Consider the following 25240-nt stretch of genomic DNA (forward strand, 5'->3'; position numbering starts at 1 on the left):
ACAGACGAAGGCAAAGGGAAAAGGGTCAGGAATTCCTGCCACAGTCATATGACTAAATGAAGGTAGAGGAGAGGGACAGAGACCTTCCTGTGAATCCTCCTGTCCCCAAAGGGCATTCTGTTCCCTCCAGTGAGTAAGGTTTGAGGACAACTTTCCTAAGAAAATATACTTTCTAGCTCTTTGAAAGCAAGGGGTTCTGTTCCAGGTATGACGCCTGTGGACAGGTGTAACACCATACCCCAGCCTGAGTGTGAAGAGATCTGCAGAGTGGGAAGGAAGGGTGATGACTTTCAGTTCCCGTTAATATGTCTAGAAGCAGCAGCTGATTCAGCTAGATGATGTCACCTTCCCAAACCTCCTGACCAGCAGCTGAGATGGTAAAAGCAGGAAACTGGGGGATACTCAGCTGGCTAAGTCTGCACAAGCCTCTGGCAAAGGCCCACAATAACCCCAGGGGCTCTGGGGACATCCTCCTGCAGATGAGAAGAAAGGCTTTGCAGTTGGGAGGACAGTTGGGATTCTTTAAGAGCCTCATTCCAAGATGCTTCCTCTCACTTTCCTTTTGCTAAACAGCTTCTGCATGTCCTGAACCAACAATGCTTCATTTATTCCAAGAGTAGGGCACTGGAAAGAAGCCTGACATTGGAGCCAGACCAATCTGGGTCCGAATCCAGGTTCCACTATGGACAAGCTGCAGGACCCTGGGCATATGACTTCATCTCTCTAAACCTGTTTCCTTATTGGAAAAGAAGTTGAGCCCATAGACCACTTGCCACACAGGGTGGTTAGGGGAATTAAATAAGAAAATGCAGGGAAACGGACTTGGCCCAGTGGTTAGGGCGTCCGTCTACCACATGGGAGGTCCGCGGTTCAAACCCCGGGCCTCCTTGACCTGTGTGGAGCTGGCCCATGCGCAGTGCTGATGCGCGCAAGGAGTGCTGTGCCATGCTGGGGTGTCCCCCGCAGAGGAGCCCCATGCGCAAGGAGTGCACCCCGTAAGGAGAGCTGCCCAGCGCGAAAGAAAGTGCCGCCTGCCCAGGAATGGTGCTGCCCACACTTCCCGTGCCGCTGAACGACAACAGAAGCGGACAAAGAAATAAGATGCAGCAAATAGACACAGAGAACAGACAACGGGGGGGGGGGGGGGGGTTGTGGATTAAATAAATAAATAAATCTTTAAAAAAAGAAAGAAAATGCAGGTAAAGTACCAGCACGGAATAGGTGCTCAATACATAGTAGGCACCATCATTGCTCTCAGATTTCTGTGAGGAAGACAGGGAAGATCATCTTCATCTACAATACAAAGGAAACAGACACAGACCAGGCCCATCAGTGTCAGAGCTGAGCTCCTGAATGAATTCAATCTTGCTTCGCTGTTTTATGTCTGCAAAACCCTTGCTTCACATTTGCCCAGGCTGGCTTTTTCTCCTTAACCTACTTTCAGCTCAAATGTTACCTCAGAAATGCCTTCTCTGACCAATCTCTTTGAGCTACTACCTTAGGTACTCCATTATTCAGTTTCATTTTCTTTACAGTACTTAGCCCACTAAGTAAAATCATCTTGTTTCATGGGCTGGCTATCTCCCTACTTAAAAAGAGCACAATGAGAACAGTGTCCTTGACTATTTTGTTCACCACAGCATCCCTGGCCTATTGCACAGGGTCTGGCCTGGAGTTGGTGCTCAATAAACATCTGATGAATCACCAAATGAATGAATGCACCTGAGAGGGTCAAAGGCTAAAGTGGCAATGATTCCACACTTCCGTGCTCACTGTCAGTTCAAGGCTCTGGCTCCCAATTCAGACACTGCTACTTCTACCTGGGAATCAGTGGTCTGGTGGGTGGCTAGGATGGGCATCCCTGCCTGGCAACAACTAATCTATTGGGATATCAAGGCTGCCAAGTAGTGTTTCAGAATCATTCTCTGGCATTCAAGGCTACTTCTGGCTCTAGCTGACCTTTCTGGTTTCATCACCTAGTAATAGAGAACCCCTACACACACTCCAAAGTGAAATGCCACTGCTCATGGGTCTCTTCTGGAGAGTCTGTCCCAGCCTGCACATCTTAGCTCACATGGACATCCCTGACACCCCCACTGGGCTTACCAGCCCATCTTTTCTCTGCCTCTGGGTGCTAAGACCCAGTTCAAACCTTGCTTCTTCTTTACCCTTATTTAGCATTTAGCATTTACTACTGGGCATTCACAAGATCTCTTTACACATACAGTATGTCTTACCTTCTGGGAAAAAATGTTCCTTGAAATAAAATTTGGCTGGGTCTGGAGAGGGCTGGACTAGCCGTTTTGATAAGGAGGAAGAGGAGATCAAGCTGCCTCAGGTGAAGAGCCCAGCTGCCCAGGCAGGGAGGGAGCTAGCAAATCCTGGACTAGTATATTCAGTCTAGGACAATCCCAAGGTCATGTATATGTGTGTGTAATTTGATTTTTTTTTTAAAGAATCATATTTTCAAGATTCTGGGCATAATTTAGTTATTAACCATAAAGAACGGTAAGAAAACTTTGCTCAGTTCATGGGGACTTTTGAAGTATACGTTTGTGGGAACTATTATTGGTCTTGGCTCTTCTTTTCTTATCCATATTTTCTTTTCACCTGACTCCCTCAGCTACTTTACCTTTGATTTTTCCGAGTTGCCTCCAACCTTGTAAAACAGAGTGAGGTTTCAAATAAAAATAAGAATTGCCTCAGTTTTCTTTTCTTTTTTTTTTTTTTTTTTAAGATTTTTTATTTATTTCTCTCCCCTTCCCTCTCCGCCCCCCACCCCCACCCCGACTTGTCTGCTCTCTGTGTGTGCGCGCCATTCTTGGGCAGGCTGAACTTTCTTTTGCACTGGGCGGCTCTCCTTATGGGGTGCACTCCTTGTGCGTGAGGCTCCCCTACACGGGGGATACCCTTGCGTGGCATGGCACTCCTTGCGCACATCAGCACTGTGCTTGGGTCAGCTCCACACGGGTCAAGGAGGCCTGGGGTTTGAACTGCTGACCTCCCATGTGGTAGACGGACACCCTAACCACTGGGCCAAGTCCGCTTCCCTCAGTTTTCTTTTACATACTACAATGATGTATGAAAAAAATGATGTTCCAAATAACTCATCATAACAATTAAGGATAATTGTCAAAATAATACACATAGGGTGGAATGAGATGCTTCAGGGTTCTGTTCCCCCATAGAAGCACTGAAAAACTAGCAAGAACCGGCAGAAACATCTTTTTCAAAGCTACAGAAAATAAAGGACTGCAGTAAAAGGGTGAGCTTCGGAGTCACTTAAAAGCAGTAGAATCTTGTGGTGCCCTGGCTGGACCCTCCCCAACTCATTACCATCTCAGTGTGGACTGGCCCATGGTCCAAGTATGGATCCCTGATAAAAGTACCAGAAGGGTAAGAGTAACCCTTGTAGGAGCAAACAGGGAGCGTGCATATCTGGCTCAATCTCTCTGATGGTGACCTGAGGGGCTGAATTAGGACACTGGCCACATACTCACTGTCCCAGAACTTGCCCTGCATGTAGATGGCAGTTCACAGGGCTTTCCTACAGAATGCTATGGAAAACAGTTAAGTGGCAGCCTGGGACAAGGGACTGCTGTGCAATGCCTGGGATGTGACAGTGAAGAAACTGTTTCCTAGGGAAGAGGGGACATTCATATCCTAGGCTACATGCACATGTCCAAGACAGGTCTTCTGGGCAGAAAGGATGGGGGTGGCCCCTACATTTTGGTCATGAACTATTTCTAAAACTCATTATATGGATAAGTTTTGAAGGTTAAGCACTCTCACAGTCAATCTACAAAGACTGGGAAAGGTGATTTCTTTTATTCCTTTTTCTCCCCCACCCCCCACCCCCCACCCCCCAGCTCCTAGCAGTCAAGGAAAGCTCTGTCATAACACTAGCTGGATATAAGCTTAAGGAACAGACACCTCAGAGTCAAAATTCCAGTGAAGTTACATTAAAATATCAAAATGTCTAGGTTTCTATAAAAGATTACAAAACAAAGAAAGAAATAGGAAATGATAGCCTAGGCAAAGAAGAGAAAGCATTAGAAACCATCAATGAGGAGCACTGAACCTGGAACATACCAGAAAAAAGAGCTTAAAAAATGGTCCTGACTATGCTCAAAGAGTTAAAGGAAAACATGGGCAAGAAAGTAAAGGAAATCAAGAAAACAGTAGATGAACACAAAGAGAATATCCATAGAGAGGTGGAAATTAGGAAAAGGAACGAAAAAATGCTTAAAACTGAATCCTCAGGGATATGGATGTGGCTCAAGCAATTGGGCCCCCATCTACTATATGGGAGGTCCAGAGTTTGAATCCCAGGGCCTCCTGGTGAAGGAAAGCTGGCCTGTGCAGTGAGCTGTTCCGAGCAGAGTGCTGGCCCGTGCAAAGGTGCTGGCCCATGCGGCAAGCTGGCCTGAGTGGAGAGCAGACGCAGCAAGATGACACAACAAAAAGAGACACAAAGGAGAGACAATAAGAGAATCAGCAGACAAAGGAGCTGAGGTGGTGCAAGACTGAGTACCTCTCTCCCATTCTAGAAGGTCCCAGGATTGGTTCCTTATGCTGCTTAAAGAGAAGACAAGCAGACACAGAAGAATGCATAGTGAATCGACACAAAGAACAGATAATGGAGGTGGGGGAAAATAAATAAATCTTAAAAAAAAAAAAAAAGACTAAATCCCTAGTAGGATTCAACAGCAGATTGGAACTGACAGGAGAAAGAATCAGTGAACTTGAAGATAAGACCACTGAACTCCCAAGTCTGAGGAGCAGAAAGAAGAAAAAAATGAAGAAAAGTAAATGGAGTCAGAGGGACCTATAGGATACCATCAAGCATACCAACAAATATGCCAATATATGCACTGTGGGAACCCCAGAGGGAAAAGAGAGACAGGATGAGAGAATATTCAAGAAATTACTGAAAACATCTCATATTTAAGGAAAGACACAAATAAACACATCTAAGACATTCAATAAACTCCAAATAGGACAAACCCAAGTACACTCACACTGTGCCATATTCTAATCAAACTGTCAAATGCCAATGATAAAAAGAATTCTGAAAGTTCCAAGAGAGAAGCAACATGTCACATACAAGGGAGCCTCAATAAGATTTAAGGACCAATTTTTCACCAGAAACCATGGAGGTAAGATGACAGTGGGATGACATATTTAAAGTGCTGAAAGCAAAAAGTACCAACCAAGTTTTCTAAATTTGGCAAAACTGTTTCAAAAATGAGGGGGAGGCGGTGGACTTGGCCCAGTGGTTAGGGCATCTGTCTACCACATGGGAGGTCCGCGGTTCAAACCCCGGACCTACTTGACCATGTGGAGCTGGCCCATGCACAGTGCTGATGCGCGCAAGGAATGCCCTACTACGCAGGGGTGTCCCTGCGTAGGGGAGCCCCACGCGCAAGGAGTGCGCCCCGTAGGGAGAGCCGTCCAGCGCGAAAGAAAGTGCAGCCTGCCCAGGAATGGCGCCGCACACACGGAGAGCTGACACAACAAGATGACGTAACAAAAAGAAACACAGATTCCCGTGCTGCTGACAACAACAGAAGCGGACAAAGAAGAGCAGCAAATAGACACAGAGAACAGACAACTGGGGTGGGGAGGGGGAGGGGAGAGAAATAAATAAATAAATAAATCTTTTTAAAAAAATGAGGGAGAAGTGGATGTGGTTCTAACAATTGGGCTTCTGCCTACAACATGGGAGGCCCTGGGTTTGGTTCCCAGTGCCTCTTGGAGAAGGCGAGCTGGTGCACTGGGCAGGCGCTGTGAGCTGATGCAATAAGATGACACAACAAAGGAGACACAAAGAGGAAAGACAATGAGAAACACAACAAATCAGGGAGCTGAGGTGGCTCAGGTGACTGAGCGTCTCTCTCCCACATAGGAAGTCCTGAATTTGGTTCCCGGTATCTCCTAAAGGGAAGATGAGCAGACAGAGAGCACACAGCGACCACTAATATTGGTGGGGCAGGGGGATAAATAAAATGAAATCTTTAAAAAAAAAATGAGGAAAAGATTAAGACATCCCAGATAAACAAAAGATGAGGGGGTTTGTCACACTAGACAGGCCCTACAAGAGATCTGCTAAAGAGAGTTCTGCAGGTTGAAAGGAAAGGACACCAGACAATAGATTGAAGCCACATGAAGAAATAAGGACCTATGGTAAAGGTAATGACATGGGTAAACATAAATGCCAATACTATTATACTTTTGGTATGTAATTCCACTTTTACTTCCTACAGGATCTAAAAGGCAAATGCATAAAATGAAATGATAAATCAGTGGTTTGGGGCTCATAATGTTTACACATGCAATTTATCACAAGAGCCACATAAAGGTGGGGAGAATGGAAGGGTATGGGAACATAGTTTGTATATACCATTGAAGTCAAGTTGGTATCAATTTTTAAAAATATTTACCATGGGGCTTAAATTTAGGATGTTAAATTTAAGCCCCATGGTTAAAGAAAATATCAAATAATATGCAACTTTATAGAAGGATGCCGGGGTGAGGAATAGGGGAATGGAGAATTAATGTATAATGCTTGTAGAATTTGTTTGGGGAGATGGGAAAGTTTCAGTAATGGAAGGCGGTGAGCATACCACAATATTGTAAGTATGAGTAATTCCAGTAAATGGAATGCTTGGGAGTGGTTGAGACAGTTAAGTTCACATTATATATATGTTCCCAAAATTAAAAAGAGAAAAAAAAAAAGAATGAGCAACAAAAGAGACAATGATAATTAAACACAACATATAATTCTAACAGGAATCTATTAAGGGAGGAACAATAGCTCAAAAGGACATTACTGGGACATATGAAAAAAATCAGAATATAGACTATAAGCTTTATATCAATATTAGATTTCTTAAACTTAATAACAGGTTACATAAGTGACTGTCCTTGTTCTTAGGAAATGTACATGGCCAAATTAAGTTTTCAAGGAGCAATGGATGGAGTAAGGGAGAGGATGAGTGACAGAGGGTGGAGAGGTGGCCAGTGACCATATCACACAGGGCTTAGAAGCCTTGGTAAGGACTCTGAGCTTTATTCCAAGTATAGTGGGAAGTTACTAGAGGGTTGTATACAAGAATATGATTAAGATATGAATTTATTTTTTTAATGGACCACTTTGGCTGTAGTACTGAGAGAGGGGTGATTTTCTAATGTCCCTTTCCAGGTTGAAACTTCTGACTTTTTTCTGTAATTCTAGGCTCCCATTAACTGGCTGCCTGAATAAGAAAGATGTATCCTCCTCACCAGAGAACAAATGAAGAGACAGGCGTGGTTCTTGCCCTTGGCAGGAATAGGGATCTGTGTCACCTTGTTTTGTAGGTGCTGGAAGGAGTGGCCCACTCAGGAACGGGTGGGAAACCCAGCTTGGAAAGCATTTTTAAGCCACTGTTTCTGCCTCCTGTGTAAAAGTTTCTGCCAATGACACAATGCTCTGGAATGCACCCTTTCCTCTCCCGCTACCCCCACGCCCAATTTAGAGGCTTGGCTATACTTCGCATCCCTCCCAGGATTTGGATCAAGCCTAGCCTACAGGAAATGGTCGATAAAGAGCTACTGATTGATTAATGAAGGGAGGGAATATTCTCAGCCATTAAGCAAATATTAATGAGTACTATAAGTACTATGTTGGTCTCTGGGGATGCAAGGTGATTATGATGGGTTTCTGGCCTTCACTGAATTCAGAATTCAGCAGATAGACCAAAACCCACACACAGTTACAATGCTTGATACAAAAGCAGCAGCAACATCAGTGGGCCCCTTTTTAGCCAGAAGTAGGATATGTGGGCTTTGGAGCCAGACTGCCAGGGTACCTTGGGACAAATTCTTTAATTTCTCTATGCCTCACTTTTCTCCTTTGTCAAATAGGGATAATAAGAGTATGTACCACAATGGTAGTGTTTTGAGAATTCACTAGATTAACATATATGAAATACTTTAGTATAAGTGTCCAATATGTTTTAACTATTATTAAAATTACTATGACCTTTGTGCTAAGCTTGACATATATGACCTCATTTCATCTTTACAGAAACCCTATGAGGCAGGGATTTTATTATCATCCCCATTTTTTTCAAATAGAGGAACTGGGGCTCAGAAAGGGGAAGGAATGTGACCAATATCAAACAAAAAGCAGATATGTCATGGATCTGTCCCACTCCAGATCCACACTTCAAACATCAAAATGATCCCATTATGGGGGAGCAGGCATAGCTCAGTGGTTGAGTGCCTACTTCTCATGTACAAGGTCCCAGGTTCCATCCCCAGTACCTTCTTAAAATAAAAATAAAAAAATAAAAGTTAAAAAACGATCCCATTCATTCTGGTAAAAATCCCCCAACATAGTGCTTCCCCACACAGGTCATTATTCCAGTGTCCTTGGAGCTCTTCTAGCAGTAAGTGCTGGCCTGGGTTTGGAGCCTAGGTACCAATTGCAGGCTTTATTCTAGAGTTCTATAGGTTTCCCTTACTGTGACTTTGGGGGTACTAATTTGGAACCCCAACTCCCACCACTATATGAGACCCAGAAACTCCCCCCAGGTGCCCAGACACCTGCATAAATAGGCAGGCAGTTTCCTCTGGTTTGACTTCTTGTCTGGCCCTACATCTCTCAGTTTCATCATTTAGCTGCCAGCCCAGGGTCTCATGCCTGCACCTGTTGCTTGCCTGGGTCCCAGGAGACCCTAAGCCTTAGATTTGGGCTCCCTCCCTGGACCTGCTCCAAAGAGCCATTTCTGAATGACTCCTTGGAAATGTCTCTGCTTTTGGTAGGCCTTAAGGTTCCTTTTGAATGTGGGTGTTGTGAGCAAAGGGAAATTCTTCTTGCTGGGTAGTAGAGAGGGAGTGGATAGAACAAAGGGCAGTTGCTCTTTTTCTGAATCAAGGTGAGCATGGGGTGAGGCCCCTTGTGCACTGATCCTGGCTGGGTCAGAGCTCCCACTTAGCAGTCCAGCCCAGGCAGGTAAGGTCATCCTGAGATTAGAGGTTAATACTCATTTCTATTTCCCATCTGAGTCACACTCAGAGGACTGGCATTGCCTGTAATTTGACTGCAGAGGTATCCAATGAGTGAAGCAATGAATGACCAAACCTCACAGTGAGAGGAAAGGGAAAGGTCCACCATTTGGTGAGCTTTTACTATTGTACCAGGTACTATGCAGGGGCACTTTACATAAGCCATTTATCCATTTACTAACTCAGTCACTACAACTCAGTCACCAGGTGCTAGGGTCAGTAGTCAGTGATAATAATAAATCAGACATTGTTTCCACCCTTGTAAGCTCAGAGCCCCTCACTTATTAGTCTTTCTCCCAACAAACCTGTGATATGAGTACATTTCCATTTTACAGACATAAAGAAACTTGTCAAAGTTCATGAAGCCAGAAGTAATAGAGCTAGGATCTCAGTTCCACAAAAAATGTTAGTCGGTGAATAAACGAATGAATGAATGACATAGCTGTGGCTGTGACCTCAGTCAAGAAGCAGCAACAAGACCACACATTTATAGCTCTCAAAGTGCTTTTTCATCTATCATCTCCTTGGGCCTCCCTATTAGCCCATGAGAGAGACAAGGGGGGTGTTATCTCTACCCAACAGATGAGGCAACAGGCAGTGCTTGGGCAAGAGCCTTATGTCCATGCAAGCAAACAAGGAGTGGGGCTATCTTAGAGAAACCCCAGAGCCCCCATGAAGCCTTGGTTGATCCTTCAAACATATATCAAGTACCTGCAGTGGTCTAGGCACACTCCTGAGCACCTTACATACTCGATTCAATCAACAAATAATTACTAAGCACATTCTATGTGCCAGGTTCTAGCAGGATCTAAGGATACAGCAGTGAATAAGACTGACAAGGAGGTTTCTGTCTTCTTGGAGGCACTTGGCAAAGACTGAAGAAAATGCCTAAGTTGGCAACGCTGGACAAACCCTACTGTGTGCAAGGCATGACTTGGGGCTTTATGGGGGGAAGTGGGGGACAAGATTTTGAGTCAAGGTCTCCAGCTTCAAACGTTAAAATCTCTAAGCCCTTGGTCCAAAGGACATCTACATATTCTGTAAGCCCAACATCTACTCTTGGAGAGCAGTTTCACTGGAGATCACAGCAACTTGATCTCATGTGAATGCAATCTGATAACAGTAGTAATAAAAGTAGCTATCATACTGAGTAATTACTATATGCCAGGCTCCATGCTAAGTGCTCCATGTATCTTATCAGTTATTTTCATGCTCACGAGAACCTTCAAAAAAGGCACTATATATTATTATCCCCTTTTCATAGATGAGGAAACTGGGGATAACTATTTAGCAAGTGGGATTCGGCATTGGTTTGTCAAATTTTGTACCTGACTTTTAACAAAGTGATGGAATTTCTCCCAGGGAGGCAATGGAGAGGCAGGTAAGCAGACACCAGGAATTTCAGGAGTGGCTGCTGCCAGGTAGGGCTGGGACCCCCAGAGACCCCCAACAGATCCTCCCACACTCCCTTCAGTCAGGTCTTAACATCACATTGAGATGAGGCAGTAGGGAGGGAATGGTTAGGTATGCTCAAGTTATCCCCAGAGTAACAGGAGTCTCTCCTTTCTATCGGAACCTCAAGGGGAGAAGTTTGTGACCTCCATTTGCCATCCCCCAATCCCTAGAGAGAGAGTGAGAAAGTGCAGAGTGAGGTGGGGGGAGTCTTTTCTCCCTGGGACAGGAGGGGACACACAAGAGAGGAAGGGAAGAAGCCTGACTGGTTCTTTCCCCCCTTGGGCAAGAGGCCTGTACATGTGACATGGTGCGCAGCCTTCACATGGAATCCCCTCTGGGGAATGCCAGGGTACACTCTGGGCCTGAGAAGTCTCACACAGGAGAGACTGGCACAGCTCTGAACTGCAAAGCTAAGCTAACAATTTCTAAGCACTGTAACTAGGTCTTCGGGTTCCTAAAGAAGCCAGCTGTGGCTGGGGATGGGGGGTGGGGAGGGAAATTTTACAGCCTCCCAGGATCCCTACTTCCCTTCAGGCCCCGCCCTCTCTGAAATCTGCACCTGCTTCCAGACTGACCCCTCCCCCCAGCTGGAGCCCAGCTGTCAACGGCTCCCACTGCCCTGCCCCTGCCTTCCATGGGCCAGAACCATGGGGCCTCTTGGGCAGGAGATACCTTATTGCCACCTGAGCCCTTCAGAATGGGAGCTGTGGTATAGGGAAGGAGTAGCCTCTCCTGAGGGGGTGTTTCTTGCTCCACCAGAGCAGCAAGAAAACTGGGCCCCTTTGGGCCTGCCCAGGGTACATTCCTGGCATTGTGGCCTCAGATGCCAGGAGAGAGGTAATATTTACCCCAGTGAGACCTGAGTTTCCAAAGGGCTTCAATCAAGCCACTGAATCTGCACCTGGCCCCAAGCTCAGAACTAACAGCCAGGACAGCCGACCTGATCCACAGGTTATAGGTGCTTTTATCACCTTGCAACTCTGACTGCCCCAGTCAGTAAGAGATTCTCTTTCCCATGGGTTACTGGAGACCTGGCTACATCTCACAGGTGCTCTGGGCATCTACCCATTGGGCCCACTCCATCAGCCACCCCACCCCTCTGCCCCAAAGCGTTCACTATCAGCTACCCAATCCCTTTCCCTGACCAGCTTTATCATCAACCCAGACCCTCTTCTCCTGTCCACTCTGCTCTCTCAGTCTCCCAAATGCTTCATACACATTTCACCTTCCAGATCTGCCTGGGTGATTCCCACACTCTCAGCCTGTTCTTGCCACATTCTTTTCACCTATCTAAAACCTTCATGGTCCACGCCTTCCTTATAGCTAATAATAATGCCTAACATTGACTGAGCATACTGTATGTCAGGCACTGTGCTGGGTGGTCTCACAATCTGTCATTCATTCGTTGAACAGATCTCTGCTGAGTGTCTCTATATGTGCCAAGCATTCTGCTAGAGGCTGGTTTGAAAGAAGAAAGCCCTTATACTCTGGGGGCTTACATTTTATTGGAGGACACAGACAGTAAATATGTAAACATAGGTGGCCTCTGGGGAGGTGACATGTGAATTGAGTTTTGAATGATAAGGAGACAGCCCTGATCAGATCTAGGGGAAAAGTGATCCAGACAAAGGAAACACAGCAAGTGTATGAGGAAAGACCATTAATATATTTTTATAGATGAGATGAATTGTGCAAAGGCACACTACTGAAAAAGCTATGATTATTCTGGCCCCCAGTGACTTCGCCACTTCCTGACCCCTTTGGCAGTTGGTGCAGAAGAGGGCTAGGTGGAAAATGAAGATGGCCAAGGAAAAGGTGCAGGCTGATATCAGGTGGAGGCCTCTGGGCTGAGTAATCAATTGGGCAGCTGATGATGGAGGTAGGCATGTTTGGCAAAGGCCCAAGGCACCTGTGGGATAAAGCTAAATGGTCTGACCTCTTCCACTTCTGGGGTCTACATCACAGATTTGGCAGAGTTTGCTTCAAGCCATTAACCAAGTGTTTTGGGTCTATTCCTATTGCTTCAAATAAGTCCCCCCCCCCTTAGGAGCAGAGATGTGTTTTTTGTAGCCTGACCTGCACCTAAAAATAATAACCCCTTTGTTTATTGAACAGACCCTGATTAAGCCCTTATCCAACCCTGAGCCCTGTGCTAGGCACTTAGGGTAAAAAAAAACAGGCTAGCCTGCAAAATTGATGTAACAGTGGTTCAAAGGTAGGTCTTGGTGCCAAACACACCTGAGGGCAAGATCCAGCTCTGCCTCTTACAAGTTGTGCTTCTGTGGATACATTACAGAGCCTCTCTGAGCCTTGGCTCCTCCATCTTCAGAGTAGAGTAGTTGTGAGGAACAAGTGAGATGATTATGTCAAGGGCCTAAACACAGTGCCTGGCACAGAGCAAGCACTCAACACATAGTATCTGTTATTATTACTAATAAAATACTTTTGAATTTTGTTTTCCCATTTAAACCTTGTTTACTTAGATAGGTTGCTATTATTCTCTAAAGTTCATGGATGAGAATAATTGAAGCTGATTTACCTAGTGTTATGCAGGCAGCAAAGAGTCGAACTACGTTTCAAATCGGAGTCCAGAGTTTTGTTAAGGAGTGTTGCAAGGTGATCTGTATGCACTAACTACAATGAACCTCTACTGGTGTTTCCAGGAGCTAAGGGGATGGAGGGATGATGCACACAACCTGATGCAGATGTCAGAGGTTTGATACCAGTAAGGCGCAAGGTGTGGGGCATGAAACAAGACTTCAGTCTTCAGGGGTAGGACCCTGCCTCACTCATCACAGTGTCCATAGTATCCCCAGCACCATACATCCATACTGTATTTGCTCATTTAACAAATGAAACAAAATTCTGAGTATAGTTACCAACAATGAATCCAGCCTTAGGGAGGCAGGCTGTACCCAATAACACTATGTCAGAAACCATTCAGTGTGGAGCAAGCCACCATGCCTTAGTTTCCTCCCTGGAAATTGGACTGAACATATATTCATCTCATACACCTCACTGTGAGGTGATGGATATAAAGGAGTTTGGTAAATCAGAAATGTCATCATACACATAAAAGGAATTACTGTTAAGCTACAGACTACTAATGAGGTAAAGTATAGTGTTTTGAAGGCAAACAGACTGAGTTTGAATCCCAGCTCTTGCTGGTACTAGCCTGAGAGGCCCTAGGCATTTCACTTTTTTCTGAGCTTCAGTTTTTCAATCATAAAATGAATATAAAAAGACCTACCTTGTAGCATTTTTCAGAAAGAATAGAGAGAGAAGTTAAAAGCACAGGCTTTGGAGTAAGACAGACCTGGGTTCAAATCCTGACTCTGCCTCCTGCTCACTATGAACTTTTCCAAGTCTCAGTGTTCTAAAAGGGGAAGGTACTTGGGACAGTGACACATAGATGATATAGATAAAAGGCTGTTACACAACAAGCATTGGATAAATATCAACATCATTGATACTGGTGCACTGTGGGGAGGGGGATGGTATGGTGTGTTTAAAAGTGGAAGCTTGGAAGCTACCCACCTGGACTCTGCCACTTACTTGCTGTGCTACCTTGGGTAAGCTGCTTAACCCCTCTGAATCTGTTTCTTCATTTGTACAATGGCGATAGTAACAGTACCTTCAGTGTTGGTACAGAAATGGAATAAATTAATACATGTAAAGCACTCTGAACAATGTCTGGCACAGAGTAAGCACTCAATAAATGTTAGCTGCTATTAATAATTTTGCTAACAATAATATTAATCACCAAATAGAATAAGAGGGAGGGACTACCTAATCTGGGGACATGGGCATCCCATGGAATTATTTCAGGAAAGTCCCCAGGTAGCTGTTTATAGGCATGTTCTCAGCCTCTGAGAGAAAGGACTAGTCTATGAAAAGGACACAAGGACACATGAGAGAAAATCCCAGGCTGCTGACCAGGGGGCTAGCCTCTGGGGAGGCAAGTCAAGCTCCTTGGAAGGGACACTGTGTTCCCTGCCTGCCTGACTCAGGGGAACAAAGGCACGTGTGTGTGGCCACGGAGGAGGGAGGGGAATGTTTCCCTTTCAAGAACGGAACAAAGGATCTGAGGCATAGTTGAGTGTGTTCCAATCCCCTCCCAGGCCAGCTCCCATTCCTCAGATGACTGTCCAACAAGGTTTTCAACCTTCCAGCTTCCTCCTGGAAGGTGACTGGGGGGCAGGGGTGGCAACCTCTGCTTCACTCAGCCCTCTTGTCATCAGTCTCCAAGAGGCAGGATTTGTATGTGCCAAACCTCTAAGATCTCTCTTAGGAGTCTCTGTCCTGTGTAGGGGGTACATGGGGAGCCCCGGGGAAACGCAGGGTTAGTGGATGACACAGGGCTTTGCACGTAACATGTTTACCACCCCTCTAGGGGGAGCCCATGACTGAAACTGCTGCTGAGCGATAGCATTAAGGAGAAAACCCAGGAGTTCCAACTGACCCTCCCCCCCTTAGCCAAGCATGGTGTGGGCAGAAGGTCCTGACAGAACTAAGAGGAAAGGCATTTTCTAACTCTTAAAGAGATGATCACAAGTTGGAGGGAGAAGGGGAAAGGGGGAGGGGGCAAAGAAAGTAACTGACAAGAGGAAAGGGAGGGGGGGTTACAAAAAAAGTTTTTTTTTTGGGGGGGGTGGGTGCTCTAGGGACATTACTTTCCAGTTTCCACACTTTTGCCGGCAGGAATTCGGCTGCAGGGCTGGGACAGGAAGCAGCCCATGGAAGTCATTGCAATGGCATTTCCTGAAGAGCGAGAGAAAAACCTCTAGTTCCGAGGGGAGCTCTGGAGTCTGCCAAAAAGCCCTGTAGCTTGGAGTTTGCTGTAAGCTCCAGACTTGGCCTAAGAGTCTCATCAGAGATGAAACCATGTAGCAGAAGGTCCCAAAGGCAGTTCTTTCTGTAAAAATACTGCTTGCAATAATCAATATGTAATAAATGGGAAGCCAAATGATGTGACTAAAGGAGCCCTGCTTCTACTGTTAGGAAGAGACACTATTCTGAGAGCCCTAAAATATGAATAAAACACTGATTCTTTGGAACAACTCTGCTGACACAATCATTATAGCCAGTTACAGATGAGAGAACTCAGGTACAGAGAAATTAAAAGACTCGCCCAAGGTCTCAATGCAAGTAAGTGGTTAGGTCCAGACTTGAAAAGTCCAACCTTTGCCTCTCCCTCCTGATGCGGCCGTGGGCAAGTCACTTCACCTTTCTCACATGATTTCCCTTCTGTGAAATTAATATGATACCCCTTTGTGGGCTGCTATGAGGATCAAAAGGCTAGGTAGATATGAAAGGACTTTGTAAATTGTAAAGTACTACATAAATGTGGAGTGTTATTACAGTGGGGTCAGTGATAAACTATCTCACATTAATAAAAATTAATCAGTTAATTTTTGCAATTAAGGTACTACATCATTCGACAGGAAAAAGCCATCCAAACCATAACTAATGTGAAATATGCCATAATGGTGGAATCTGCCATGAAGCCAAAGTCAAGTGAAGACCAAGATTCTAGACTGTCTACTCCAAATCCTCTGTCTTACAAATGGGGAAACGGGGGCCCAGGGATGATGTGACTTGGTCAAGTGGAGACAGCAAGTCAGGAGCAGACCAACAGTAGATTTGGGATCTTGACTCCAAGTCCAGTGCTATACCACTATGGCACACAAACACTGTGGTGCTTTGACTATGACAGACACGCTGCTGGAGTCTACCACGAGGCATCTAGAAAAAGGAGAATGGATGCAAAGATTCTGTACCTGGGTCTCCAATGTGAGTTCTGTGGCAAAGATGATAGGAATTATGATAGTAACAGGTGCCAGGTTCTCTGCATCTCAGACATACTTCATAGGGTGTTCGCCACAACCCTGTGAGGAAGATATTTGTCCCAAGGCACAGAGAGGTCAAAGAGCTTGCCCAAGGTCACAGAGCCAGACATGAAGACCTGGGACTTGAACCCAGACAAGTTGCAGTTATGTAGACAGACATATTCCTAGAGTGGAGGAGGAACATTCATCAGAATACCATATTTGAAGAGAATTATTCCTGAAGAATATCTAGCTTCTTCGGCCTTGATTCTGTGACCTCCAAGTGTCTTAAAAATGTGGCTTTCTAGGTGGCTGGACCCATCAATAATCCATGTGCAAAGTGGGGCCTTATTCTCCAATCTATCATCTCCACCTCTGCCTCATGGTTCAGGTCGTTATCCTTTCCCACCTGGTGGATGCACCAGCCTCCTCAGTGGGCTCTCTGCTGCTCCCTTAGAGAATTCAGACCACATCACCCCTGCATAAAACTTTCTCTTGGCATCCCTCTCACTCAATCAAAGGCAAGACCTCATCATGAGGGAAGGAGAAGTGGCTCAAGCAATTAAGCCCCCACCTAAAACATGGAAGATTCCAGGTTCAGTTCCCTATGCCTCCTAAAGAAGATGAGCAAGACAGTGAGCGGAAACAATGGGCTGGTGCAGCGAGCTGATGCAACAAGATGATGCAATAAGAGACAAAAGGAGGAAAACATAATGAGAGACACAGCAAAGCAGGGAGTAGAGGTGGCTCAAGCGATTAGGCGCCTCCTTCTCACATGAGAGGCCCCAAGTTTGGTTTCCGGTGCCTCCTAAAAGGAAGATGAGTAGTCAATGAACAGATACAGCAAGTGCAAACAATGAGGGGGTAGGGAGAAATAAATAAAATCTAAAAAAAAAAAAAAAAGGCCTCATTATGGGGTCCTGTGTGATCTGACACCCAGTAACCTTACCCCTTTGCTTTCTTTGAACATACCAAGAAGCACGCTCTCTCCTCAGTTCATTCTCCCTGCTTGAAATACTCTTTCTGCAGGCACCCACATGATTCACCACTTTATTCTCCTTCATATCTTGGCTCAAATATCACCTCTGGTGATGAATTCTCTGGTCACTCTTTTAAAATTGCAGCCCTACCTCCCTTACCAGGCATGCCCTATGCTCCAACCTGCTTTATTTTCTTCAAAGCACTTAGCATCACTTGATACATATTATATGTATTTATTTATCTGTCTCTCCCCACTAGAATGTGAGCACCACACGATAAAAACTTGGTTTGTTTACTGCTGTATTCCCAGTACCTAGGACAGTGCCTGGCACAAAGTAGGCACCCAATAAATATTTTATGACTCAATGAATTATTAGGCAAAGGGCAACCCCTATATGTCATTTTGGTTTAATAAGTGTCTGTCTCTTCAGAAACATAGAACCTAATAGTAAAGATCATTAGGTATGCTATGCCCAATAGCTCTACTCAAGGGCTGAGGAAACAAGTATAGACATATTGAGGACTCCACCCATAGAAATCTCATAAACTTGGTAGATAGTAAATTCTGTAGAAATGTCTTCTTTACACTAAACTCTACCGCTCTTAATTTCCTCTCATTTATCCAAGTTCTGTTGGATAAATGAAAAAAAAAAAGGTCTTCTTTCAGATATTTGAAGATGGTGATATATTCTCCCGGGTCTTCTCTTCCCTGGACTAAATAAAAAGACCCAGTGGGATCGTCTGACTCAGGTCTGCCAACTGGGAATGGGGAAGACAGACTATCGGTTGGAGGGATGGAAGAGAAGAGGATCTAGGAGCAGCAGCTGCTTCAAAGAAATGAGAGGGAGTCCATAGGGAAGGCCCTGTGGAATTAGTATGGAGGGTGGGGGTGGGGGCAGGGACACTGATAATTAAAGTAGTGGGAGATTATGTTCTGTAGAAGAGCAGCTCACTAGGAATTACCCCTAAATCTCCCCATGATAAACCCAGACAGAACCACAGTTGCTGAAAGAAAGCCCCATGATAGAAGGCTGAGGGGGCTGGAAAAACCGGGGAGGCTAGTTCAGAGTAGGACATTCAAGTCCACTGGCCTCAGGACAGATACTTGCTGAAGGATGGGACAGCTAATCATTGCTGCTTCAGGCAGCCCAAGCAAATCAGGTGATTGCCCAAGTCAAAGTCAAGAAAACCCTCCAGGTTCCATTGAGGGCCCCTGAAAAAAATACCTGGGTAATTTTCAACTAGAGCTGAATGGCTACATGGGGCTACTGGGGAAATAGTCCTAAGAAGTCTGGAAAACCCTGTGATGGTGACAGTTTTAAGAGCAACCTAAAACGTATACCCAGAAGAACTGGGTGTTCCGAGGGGGAGTCCCTGAGACACTTCTACCTCATTTTGGGACCTGAATGAGATTACTAAAAATTTCCATATTTGGGGTTTCTAATGGGGTTTCCCCGAGAAAACCACAAAAATGCCAACAGCTACTAAGATCTGCAAGGGGAGCTGAGGTGCTTTAGTAAGCTTTATATCCATGCTGAAGAAGCCACAAGATGAAGAAAAAACCTAGAGAAATGAGCAGAAACAGAGCCCTGTAGCCGGTCAAAGGCCGAGTTAGGGTTTACCCTATGCACACTGTTCCCTGCTATCGACAAGGATGTTTCTATCAGGTAAGGGGTTTCCCTAGGGGCAGCTATCCCAGAGAGTCTGGAGTACCTGGGTCCTTCCTCCCTAACTGTCCCCATTCCCATTGGAAAGCCCCAGAAACACTTCTGTCCTTTGGGGAAGTTCACATCATCACCCTGCAAACCACTCTAGGTGTACATTTCAGGGGCTGACTTTGTTTCTTCAAGAATAACGTCAGGAGGCAAAGTTCAGTTCCCAGAGGGAGATAGCCCTTTCATTAAAAGAGGTGCTCCCACCCTACAATTAAGGAAGGGGAAGGGCTTTTGTTCTAGATCTTTACTAGAGTCCTGCTCTGGCAGCTGGCTATTATTATTCCATTTTACAGGTAGGAGACAGAAAAACAGGTTCAGCATCAGGCCAGGTGACTCCAGGCAGACGATGGTGTAGCTGTGAGTCTGGAATTCCAGACCTTGGAGCATCACCCAACAATTAAGCTGCGATGCCTGGGGCAGGCCACGTTTTTCCCCATTTATATACCATTGTCATCCATTGGTAGGGCCTGAGAGGGTTTTGACAATGAAAAAATTAACAAGAAGCCCCTTCTGACTGGGCAAAACTCTGTTACCCACTTGCCACTCGCAATGTCTGAATTTTACCAATGCCAGAATCTGAAGCTACAGGCATGCTTTGGGGAATCTGCTACCGCAGGGAAAGGCACCATTCAGCCCGCAGCTACCTAAAAAATGCAGCCTAGTGAGCTCCTTCACAGCCATGTTCTGTTTGGTCAACAAGCATCTCTGGCTTTCTGGGCAAGTGTCTCTGGGCCACTTTATTACTTCCTGGGCAACATGATGTGGATGGAAAGAGTTTAGGCTTTGGAGTCAGGCAATTACACAATGACCTGCTTGAGGATATCTGTGGCCAGCCACTGAGGCACTACAAGCTTCATGTGTAATACAAGAATAAAACCACCTACCTTGGAAGGTTATTGTATGGAATATGTGGAACAAATTATCTCCATGAGAGAAGGTATCATGTCTGGTTTATGGTCAGCACCTAGCACAGTGCCTACTAAATGGTAGCTGCTGCCAAACACGTAACAGACACTCAATAATGGCTAATTTCCTTCCCCTCTCCTGAAGGGATGTTAAATAGAGCATAACCCAGGGAGGAATGGCCCATAAGTCCTCCATACAAGGACTCCCCAGCTGCAGCCTCCAGGAAGGTTACAGGATGCCCCTGTGGAAGCCAGTCTGTGCTGGCTCAAAACAGGATGGTACCTGAAAGGGAAGTGGACAGGTACCTTCTACCCAAGCTCAAAGAATCCTGAGTCAAATGTTCTTTACTTGCTGGCCTCAGAGGGAGAATGCGTGCCCAGAAATGGTTCTGACATAATTGGCTCTTCTGCACACAACTCACCTTCCCAGCCCCCTTACCCTTAACCCCCACCCTCTACCCCTGTTCACCAAGAGGAAATGACATGGTATGTTGTCTAGCGGGATCTGAAAGTTCTTGAACAAAAACATGGATAAAAGAATTTCAACCTGGTGGAGATGTAACAAACTTTTGCAGAGCTGCTGGGTTTAAGACCTCTTTCTAATGCGCAACGCTGGGAGGCTGGCAATTCTCTGGTCAGGGTAGCCCCCTGCAGAGCTGGCTGGCAGACCAGGAACCTCTCCCAGACTGCCTGTTGTTTATAGCTGGCAACGTTATCTGGTATTAGGACCACTGGCCAACGGCAATAGTCCCTACTCGGAGATATCTCAGGGGGTGTGCCTGAAGCACTGGAATCTGGTCCCTCCTGTAATCAGCTGAACAAATATTTGCCCCCAAAGAGAATCAAAGCAGGAAGGAATAGGAGAGGTCATCAACAAACCAACAGGAACTATTTAATCATTTATCCCCCCAGGGAGTTCATTTACTGAATGGCTTTCAAGTCTGGTCAGCTTCAGCTCAAAAGTGCCCTCCACCTCTATTCCCCTACACCCACCCAAGTCATCTGACCTCTACTGACTTGACCTCTTTGCCTTTTAGAAGAGCTGTTGGAGGGGAAGAGTTGATGAAGTTGCAAAGAAATGGGAAATGAGAGAGGGGGTGGAGTTCCAGGGCAAACTCTCTGGAGGTCCCTTGCTCAGTGGGAGAAAGAAGTGCCTGCCACACCCTAGGCCCAGCCTATGGACAATTGCATTCTTGACATTCCTGAATTCACGTTGCACCGCCCCTTCCACCTCAACTCCTTCAATAGATAACTTATTTTCCACAGCCAGCTCAATTTCCTGCGGATTCTGAGGGGGCAGCAGAGCTTATGGGAGACCTGCACCTCTCTTAGGCAGGCAGATAAGCAAGTAAACAGGACTCAGTTCTCTGTAAAAGGACAAAAATGCCTACAGTGACCACTGGTAGAGAAGCTCTCACCACAATCTCATCCTGACTAGGTAACAGGCTAGAGAATTCTCCCTCCCTGGGAAAGGGATAAGGTGTGATACCTCAGTCCAGAAAATGTGTCTGGGACCAGCAATACCTACCACAGTAAACTTGGTAGTACCCGGTTTTAGGTATTGTGCTTACATTATCTCCAAGATTCACAAACTCTGGAAGGCAAGGAGGGCTTGCCAAATTATTTTTAGTGGGAGTAATAAAGGCCCAAGAAAGTAATTGACCTGTCCGAGGTCATACAGCTAGTTAAGTGACAGGGCTGGGACTCACACAAGCCTGTTTGTTTCTGAAGCCTGTCACCGAGAATCTCATTGCCCCAGAGCCCCACAGACTGGGTTCTGCTTTGCCAGCAAACACTGTTCCGTGAAGAGGCCCCAGGGCTCCAGCCGGAAAGCAACAAGCAGAGCAGCTGGAGCTCCCCAACCGCCCTCAGGCAGTGATGTGCAAAGTCCGGAGGCCTAATGCGTGACACAGCAAGAGCTCCGCAACAGGCAACCATGCAGAAAGTTAACACACTTTAGGGAAAATGAATGCAAAGGGTGCAGCGCAAACAGACTGGCACAGTCAACACTGCCCTAAAACCAGACGCTTCAGCCATCCAAACTGAGGATCTCCTGCCCAGCCATGCTCTGTCCTAAGAGGGAAGTACTATGCATGCAAACTCCAAAATATAGAGAACTTGACTTGGGGGAGGGAGCCCGGGATAGGATTGCCTGGCCTGGGGAGAAAGGATGGAGGGACTGTGGGTCACTGATGCTTCTTGAGACATTATACACATTGTCCCTTTGCATTAGTGAACCATTCTGTCAGGGTGAGGGGAATATTAAACTAACTTCCCACTCTCAGGTTTTGAGTCAAACGAACACAAAGGCTGTTTTCCTTCACTGAGAAACTGCAAAGAGTAGAGTCATGAGGATGACCAGAATGAAGGATGCCTTGTCTTTCAAGAATCGAATTACCTATATTTCCAAACACTTAACCTCTGGAGATGAAATGAGGTCTGTCACATCTCTACAGTCAACGTCTCCAACAATCCCCCAGCACAAGAGAGAAATATAGGGGTCTTTCTGACCAGAGGTGAAGGAAAAGGGACATACAAGGGGCGTGGTCCTTACCCAGCCGCCGTTCTCCTGGATCCAAGGCTCCAGGTGGTCATTCAGGTAAGTGGCCATCCAACTTGTGATCCGACTCACCAATACCTGCATCTCCTTGTCTACGCTTTCCACACACAGTGCCCCACCGAAGGAGAAAAAGGCCACAATGCGACCCCAGTTCACCCCATCACGGAAGAGTTCGTTCACTACCTGCTCAAAGCTCTGATATGCTGTCTCTGGGGTGATGTGGAGCTGGGATGTCAGGTCGCTGAATGCCCGCCGATACCGCAGTTCAAACTCATCACCTGCCTCCCTCAGTGCTTGCTTCACTGCTGCCATGGGGATTACTTCCCGGGCATCCAAGCTGCTGCTGTGGCCAGTAGCTCCATTCACTGCAGGGCTATCCGCCAGGTGCCAGGATGGGTTGCCATTGATGGCACTGGGAGTCTCCATCTCTGATTCAGTCCCTTCAGAGGCCTCAGTCCTGTTCTCCTCCACATCATCACTAAACTGACTCCAGCTGTATCCTTTCTGGGAAAGCTTGTAGGAGAGAAAGTCAACCACCAGCTCCCGGTTGCTCTGAGACATTTTTATAACAGGGATGGGCTCCACCAGTCCATTGTCCAAAACACCTGCTCACTCACTGAGTCTGGTCTCTGCTTAGTGGTTCTCCTCTGTGATCCACAGCCAAGATAAGGTTCTGAATGGAGAGAAAGAGCTTCAGAATTAAAATTAATATATATAACACCTAACCTGCAACATCTCATACCCCTTACCAGGTATTGGAATGATTTCTTTGTGGCTCTTACGAAGGTCTGGGTCTAGCTTCCAAGAGACTTCAATGAAGTCAATTTGGAAACACCAGTGGGTTCTGAATCATCACACTGGCCTCTTTCCCCAGCCACCCCCTTTTCTCCGAAACGCCTTCCTCGGAAAATCACCCTGGTGGGCAGCCCCCGCCCTCCACCACCACCTACATTCAAGTCTGTCTCAGGCGGCAGGCAGGTGCAGCCCCCAGAAGGTCTTTGTATCACAGGTCAGGAGAGGAGGTGGCAGCCGGGATGCCGGTAACTCAGCCGGCCTCGCGGCGGTTGGCAAAAAAAGCAGCTCCGGCCGAAGGGATCATGCGACCCAGCAGGCTGGGAGCCCTGAAGGCGACACCGGAATTGCGAAGCTCAGGAACCGGTCCCCTCGCTTGCTTCCTCCTCCATCGCCCGGATCGAGGGCGGCCGCTCGGCAGCCGCGGCCTCCTGCCACCCGGGAGCCCAGCCCCCTCGCTCTTGCACGCCCCTTGGCTCTCCGCCTCCTACTGGGAGCCAGGAGAACTCTCCTGGAGGTGGCTGGTGTGGGTTTTTTTTTTTTTTTTTTTTTTTTTTAAGGACCAGCCCAGGGTGAGGCTTCCGAAACCCTGAGGGGACTTCTCAATGGGGCTCAGGGTTTCGTTGAGGGACGTAGGGAGGGGGAAACTGTTTCGGATCTGCGATCTGGCTTCGGAAAGGCCATCCCCGGGCCTTTCTCGGAGGCTGCAGGCCGGGGACCCCCCACAAATGCCGCTGGTTTTCTTTGAATTTCCCAACGGCCCTTGACCTGGCCGTGTTGGTGGGGGATTGCCTGGTCCTCCATTCCCCGCCCGGACACAATGGCCGCCGGCGCCCTGCACAAAGACGAGATGTGGGTGAGGCGCCGGGCCTCTCCTAGGATCAGGAGAGGGGTCGCGGCCCGCTCGAGGGCCCCCAAGGCCGAGAATACGTTTTCCTGGGGACAGGCCCAAGGCGGCTTCCTGGCGCCCCCGGGAGGGTTCGGGGTACCGGGGGCTGCACCTCTCTGAAGCCCAGGGTAGGTGGGCTGCGGCCTTGTGCGCTAGGCCGGGTACCCACCCGGCCACCGCCCCGTTGCTAGGCAACCGCCCTCCCTCAAGGCGCCCCCTAGACCTCTCTGGGAGGAGGGGTCTCGCCCCCGGCGGCCCGCCCCGGCATAGCCAATCAGCGAGCCCAATGGGCACGGAAGCGGGACGGCGAGAGCTCCCATTGGACGCAGCGCCTGTCACGCACAGTGGAGGCGGCGCTCTCACCTGCGAGCCCCGCGAACCGTGGGGGGCCACATCAACCTCAGCCAGCCCCGTAGTTTCCAGACACGAGGGCTCTTCTTGGCCGAGTTCCGCACCGCGGACCCCGGCCGGCCTACCTGGCTGACTGCACGCGCCGTCTTTTCCGAACGAGCCGGCCTCAGTTTCCCTTGAAGAGACCGGGGGAACTTGCAACCTCAGTCACTTCCGGTGCCGCGGCAGCGCGCGCGAGCCCGAGACGCAAAGGGAGTGCGCGCCTTCAGGGCCTGGCGTCAAGACCTGGGGGAGAGCGCCTCCCTGCGGCAGAGCTGGGGAATCCAGAGACCCAAAGAACCAAATTTTTCATTCACTCACCTTTCTAGGCATTCATTAAGCCAGTCAGTTTCATCCATCTGTTAATTTATATATCGAAAAGCGTTCCATTGTGACTGAGAATCTTGTCCCTGGAATTCCATTTCTGCCACTTAGACAAGTTACTCAGCTGCTCTGTGCCTCAGATTCCTCAACTGTAAAATAAGTAATAGTACCAAGCTCCCTGGTTGGGTTATTGTGAGGATTAAAATCATTATTTGTAAAGTCCGTAAAATAGTGTATGGTCCAATGTATATGCTGCATAAATTCATTCAACGAATATTTATTGTTGTGGTTGCTGAAAATAGAGTTAGGAACAAGACAGACTGGTCCCTGTTTCCTGGGAGATTTATATC

The 25240-nt window shown here is 47.0% G+C and overlaps 1 protein-coding gene across 7 annotated transcripts in view; it reads right to left on the bottom strand.

Annotated features, from left to right (window-relative positions):
* The window catches only part of BCL2L1 (BCL2 like 1), a 52369-nt gene extending 27601 nt beyond the window's left edge, over positions 1-24768 (bottom strand). For 2 of the 7 annotated variants that reach the window (XR_011647307.1, XR_009183190.2), the window contains exons 1-3: positions 24653-24750; positions 22490-23168; positions 16287-16519 (exon numbers count right to left, since the gene is read on the bottom strand). Coding sequence is in view for 3 of the 7 variants with exons in the window: in XM_058286854.2 (XP_058142837.1) it covers positions 22490-23056 (567 nt within the window). In the remaining 4 variants the exon portion in view is untranslated. Of the gene's footprint in view, positions 1-16286; positions 16520-22489; positions 23169-23445; positions 24123-24539 lie in introns of those variants that run through there. The other 5 variants (XR_009183188.2, XR_011647308.1, XM_058286854.2 and 2 more) reach the window with 5 other exon arrangements.
* Between the last annotated feature and the right edge of the window lie 472 nt (positions 24769-25240).

Source organism: Dasypus novemcinctus, chromosome 24 (assembly GCF_030445035.2).
Source record: "Dasypus novemcinctus isolate mDasNov1 chromosome 24, mDasNov1.1.hap2, whole genome shotgun sequence".
NCBI lineage: Eukaryota > Metazoa > Chordata > Mammalia > Cingulata > Dasypodidae > Dasypus > Dasypus novemcinctus.